Genomic DNA, 5,408 nt, shown 5'->3' with positions numbered 1-5,408 from the left:
ATTTGAGATTTTTGGTTCCAACCGCCTCGTGTTTGTGAGATGCAAAGTAGGTGAATGGATGATCTCTGCATGTGTGTTTCCCACCGTGAAGCATGGAGAAGGAGGTGCGATGGTGTGGGGTGTTCTGCTGGTAACAGTGATATATTTAGAAATCAAGGCACACATAACCAGCATGGTTATCACAGCATTCTGCAGCGATATACCATCCCATCTGGATTGCGCTTAGTGGCACTATCATTTGTTTTTAGACAGGACAATGACCCAACACACCTCCAAGCTGTGTAAGGGCTATTTGACCAAGAAAGAGAGTGATGTAGTGCTGCATCAGATGACCTGGCCTCCACAATCACCCAACCTCAACCCAATTGAGATGGTTTTGGATGAGTTGGACTGCATAGTGAAGGAAAAGCCGCCAACAAGTGCTCAGCATATGTGGGAACTCTTTCAAGACTGTTGGAAAAGCATTCCAGGTGAAGCTGGTTGACAGAATGCCAAGAGTGTGCAAAGCTGTCATCAAGGCAAAGGGTGGCTATTTGAAGAATCTAAAATGTAAAATCAAATTTTACTTTTGGTTACTACATGATTCCATATGTGTTATTTCCTCGTTTTGATGTCTTCACTATTATTCTACAATGTAGAAAATAGTAAAAATAAAGAAAAACCCTCGAATGAGTAGGTGTTTCCAAACTTTTGACTGGTACTGCACACACACGCACGCACGCCCGCACGCCCGCACGCACACACACACACACACACACACACACACACACACACACACACACACACACACACACACACACACACACACACACACACACACACACACACACACACACACACACACACACACACACACACACACACACACACACACACACACACACACACACACACACACAAACCATCAGGAATAATTCTGTGCCGCCTAATCAATTTTATGCTATGTATTATTGAGAACAGTACCACAGGGGGTGAGGCAGAGAGAGAGAGAGGGAGAGAGAGAGAGAGAGAGAGAGAGAGAGAGAGAGAGAGAGAGAAAGAATGCGAGAGAGAATGCGAGGCAGAGACAGAGTGAGACTGACTGACTCATTACATAAACTTGGAAGTATCTGGGAACAAGTCACTCAGGACCTCATATCTGAACAGACAGCTAATAAACTCAGAAATCACAATGGGACTGCTTGAGTTTATTAAGGATTATTTTCTTGGTTTCTGGGACTATGAGACCCCCAAGGTAATGGTGGTTAAAAACAAAAAACTTGGAGTCATATATAGGGGGGTTCAGTTTCTTGTGATCACCTATTTCATCTGGTAAGTACTGGCCTCCTCTTTATGCATGCATAAAAATATACAATTTGAAATAGTATTGTCTTGGTGTGTAACTATCCTGTTTCTTGTTGTTGTGATTGAGTATTTATGTTGCATTATCTATGACCTGCCTTGGATATTGCAGATACTGTGCCTAACAAGGCAATGTTAAGTCTGGTATTGGAAAGCATAAGAAGTAAAGAATAATAACTTAAACAAAAACATTGGTTGATTTTCAAGCTCAGATCAAATGTTCTGTCAGTGGACCCATATTTTTTGCTTTCAATAGCTATACTACCCATAACACTGATGTGAAATGAATCATTTGCTGAGAATAGCCACTTGGTGGTGAGGAAATGCCTTTCACTCACAATTAAATCTCCAAACAAATATACAGCATAATTGATGGTAAGCACATAACGATTGCTGTGGTCAAGACGGACAGCTGTAGTCTCACTGACCATCATTGTGTAATGTGATCCAAATGGACCAATTTTCATCGATTTTCATTTTCCTGATGGTCCTTGACGGAGATTTGTGTCTGTCTACTCATAAACATCATATCTCAGCTTTTTCAAACATTTTCAAACATTTAAAATCAAGTTTCAAATTGTTAAGTATGCCACAAAGTCATCAGCATGTCACGAAGCCCAAAAGAAATGAACTGAGATTAAAGTGCATTAAAGTGCAATTCAAATCACTTGGAAAGACTGGATTTGTCCACAGAACAGAAGGTACTCTGTGGCTGTCATATCACCCTTCTACAGGTATGTCTTTATCAGTCAGAAAGCCTATCAGGACAGTGAGACGAGGCCAGAGAGCTCAGTCTACACTAAGATGAAAGGCACAGCACTGCAGGGGGACCACATCCTGGACATGGTGGAATACGTCCGACCCTCAGAGGTGAGCCCACACTTTTGACTGGTACTGTACATTTTGCTCAGTCGCACGATCACTGATTAAGAAAACGGACTGATTTACAAATAATAATGAGTCCTTCAGGAAACAAGATGATTTGTAGATCAGTCCGTTTGCGGTCACCGACTGCAATGCAGTCGATCCTGAACATGCACGTTTGGCTCTATTCATCAAGCAAGGATCATAGGTAAAAATAGGTGTCAAAAAGATGATGCAATACTGTATGTTTTCTACATGTAGCCTATGTGATTAGTTACCATTGTGTTCTGTACTTTTTTCCCTGTGGCATTTCACCTCTAGGGCGGTGACGTGATCAGCACAATATTGAGACGAGAGGTCACACACAATCAGAGGCAAGGCACGTGTGCTGAGGTGAGAGGTCTCAACCATTGTCCACACTCATGTGTTCTCCTGAAACCAAAAAAAAAACAACTCAATAAAAATACTGCAGTCATTTTACATGGATCAATTCTAGGGCTTTAAATTAAGTTGTGTGCCTCGCTCCATACTCTACTATTGCAACTCGCACTGTCTCCTGGAAAAGCTCTGTAAGATAATGTGATAAAGATATATCATTACCACTTCCACCCCACAGCAGGACAGCTGGGAAAAGCTGATAATGTCTAAACAATGATACTTTCCTCTTTTCTTAGCATTTCACTGTTCCCAGTGCCAACTGCTCAAAGGATGCTGACTGCACCTCAAGGGAAGTGAACTTTGATGGCAATGGTACGGACTGAAAAAGAGGCAACTAAGTGAAAAGTCCCACTAAGCCAGTTCTAAGAATCTGTCTGTCAGTAGATGGTCCAGCTAATGCATTCAGTCTGATGTGTTTCCTGTAGGACAGAGAACTGGGCGCTGTGTTCCCTACTACAACCAGACTTTCAAGACCTGTGAGATTCAGACCTGGTGTCCTATTGAGGACTATGCCGCAATATGGTGAGGGTCAATATCAATATGACATTTTAGATAGTAGGCAGTCACAAACAAAACGACTGTCTGCCCAGTCTGGAATAAGTCACTTGTAAAATCATAAAATAAAGAGAAATATGTTGTTGTGTCCTTCAGGGAGCCGGCATTGGCAGAGGCCATCAATTTCACTGTTTACATCAAGAATGCCATCCATTTCCCCAAATTTAAAGTGCTGAGGTATAGTATGAAGCCCCTCAACAACCCACATGCACGCACGGCTGTAAAGGGAACTATTTCCCTGTTAATGTGCAGCCTCAACTGTTTCTGCAAGCAATTCTCTCTTATCTCTTTCGCAGAGGAAACATCAAACCAAACAAACGAAATGGGCAGAAATATCTGAATAAGTGTCATTACAATGAGAAGGAACACCCCTACTGCCCAATCTTCCGGCTGGGCTACATCGCAGAACAGGCCAGGGAGAAGTTCAGCGAGCTCTGCAGGACTGTACGTTTACACCCGCAATCTACATCCAGACAGTGACACTGTATATATCATTTTACAAATCATATTAAGCATAGAGAACCCTTATTATTCGGGGCTCACATGAACGACAGAACACATGATCTCGGTCTAGCATCTCTAACAATATGTGTGCGTGTGTGATGTTTCAAAATCAGACGGTGTTTACAGATCATGGAAATAAGTAGCTAAATAGATAATGGCAATCAAAACGAATAGAAACAATGGTTCAGTTAGATAGCTCATCAATTGTGTCCTGTCAGGGGGGAGTGATTGGAGTGTTCATCAACTGGAAGTGTGACCTTGATCTGGACCCCTCAGAGTGTACCCCCACGTACTCCTTCCGTCGCCTGGATCTTCGGAAGAACCTGCCCAGCTCTGGCTACAACTTCAGGTGAGCCTCTTCATAGCATCTTGTGAACGCCTGGGTTGTATTCATTAGTGCACACGATAGCAAAATGTTTCGCAACAGAAACGTGTGTCTTATTCGCCAGGTTAGTTTCTCTCTGTTTTAGTCCATTTTGTTCAGTTTGGTGCCTAGTGCATACGACCATGTCTTTACTATTGCCATCTCATTGACATGACCTACTGTAACGTTTAAGACGATCTCTACTGTAACTTGGTTATGAAGAGGCATACAGGTCTTGACTTATAAAATGGTCTAGGTTTGCCAAGTATTACAGTAAGGACGGAGAAGAGTTCCGGACACTTATCAAGGCCTTCGGGATTCGTCTGGACGTCATAGTTCATGGACATGTATGTAGTTCCTCCTTCAACATCCTTCATCAGTACTCAATTAAACCATTAACCAGTTGTTAAGAACGATTACTCGGTGACATAAAGCGATATGGACTCTGTCAATCTCATTTTCTGCAATAATTCCTCTCCAGGCTGGACGATTCAGCATCATCCCAACTATCATCAACACAGTGACAGCCATGACATCTGTTGGAATAGTGAGTTTGATTCTCAGCTCTCCCGTGATATGTGTGGATGTCGTCTGTTTGTACCAGTTTCCTACCATCTCCTAGTTATTCATTGATATATTACTTTTTTTCATTCCAGTGTTCCATTATCTGTGACTGGATCATGCTCACGTTCATTGACAAGAACGATATCTACAGTGACAGAAAGTTTGATGACGTAAGACAATAACAAGTTGATTCCATGCATTCATGATCGTATTTTCTTTTGCTAACCATTTTCTACTACAGCACTTATCATTGCACACCCAGTTAGGTCATTTAGTTCCCAAAGAATATGGTAGTGTGTAAAAGTATGTGTATTGTGTAAAAGTATTCATATAATATTGTAATAGTTCAGCCTTAGTCCCTACCTGTGTGTTAAAATTGTTTTAGCGTGGTTTCCTGAACTCAGTCCTGGGGCCCATCCTGGGTGCACTATACAGCTGATTCAAATAACCAACTCATCATCAAGCTTTGATTATTTGAATAGTGTAGTGCTAGGGCAAAAACCAAAACATGCACCCAGGGGGCCCCCAGGACCGAGTTTGGGAAACCCTGGTCTAAAGTAATGTTATGCTATTCTGACTGTATATTTCTTCAGGACAGTAAAGTGCCCAGCCCCAGCCAGCTCCTCACAGTTCCCACAGAATTCACCATCAGCTATGGCTCCAACCACTCAGACCTGTCAGAGGGAGTGGCCCTGTGATGTCCTGCTGCTACAGTGCTATTTGGCCACATGCATGGAGGATGCTATTCCTCAGACACCTGACTGTTGGATGGACAGAC

At 42.4% G+C, this 5,408-nt stretch overlaps 1 protein-coding gene across 1 annotated transcript; it reads left to right on the top strand.

Moving 5' to 3' along the window:
* Positions 1-1,058: 1,058 nt before the first annotated feature.
* p2rx2 (purinergic receptor P2X, ligand-gated ion channel, 2) lies at positions 1,059-5,408 on the top strand. Its single transcript, XM_064937798.1, has 12 exons — positions 1,059-1,311; positions 2,076-2,211; positions 2,527-2,598; positions 2,880-2,955; positions 3,069-3,165; positions 3,295-3,375; positions 3,495-3,642; positions 3,921-4,051; positions 4,323-4,413; positions 4,548-4,613; positions 4,723-4,800; positions 5,224-5,408. The coding sequence occupies exons 1-12, from the start codon at positions 1,172-1,174 to the stop codon at positions 5,326-5,328; spliced, it is 1,221 nt and encodes a 406-aa protein (XP_064793870.1). The 5' UTR covers positions 1,059-1,171; the 3' UTR covers positions 5,329-5,408.

This window comes from Oncorhynchus masou, chromosome 25 (genome assembly GCF_036934945.1).
Source record: "Oncorhynchus masou masou isolate Uvic2021 chromosome 25, UVic_Omas_1.1, whole genome shotgun sequence".
Classification (NCBI taxonomy): domain Eukaryota; kingdom Metazoa; phylum Chordata; class Actinopteri; order Salmoniformes; family Salmonidae; genus Oncorhynchus; species Oncorhynchus masou.
This window is presented reverse-complemented; position numbering and strand designations above follow the sequence as displayed.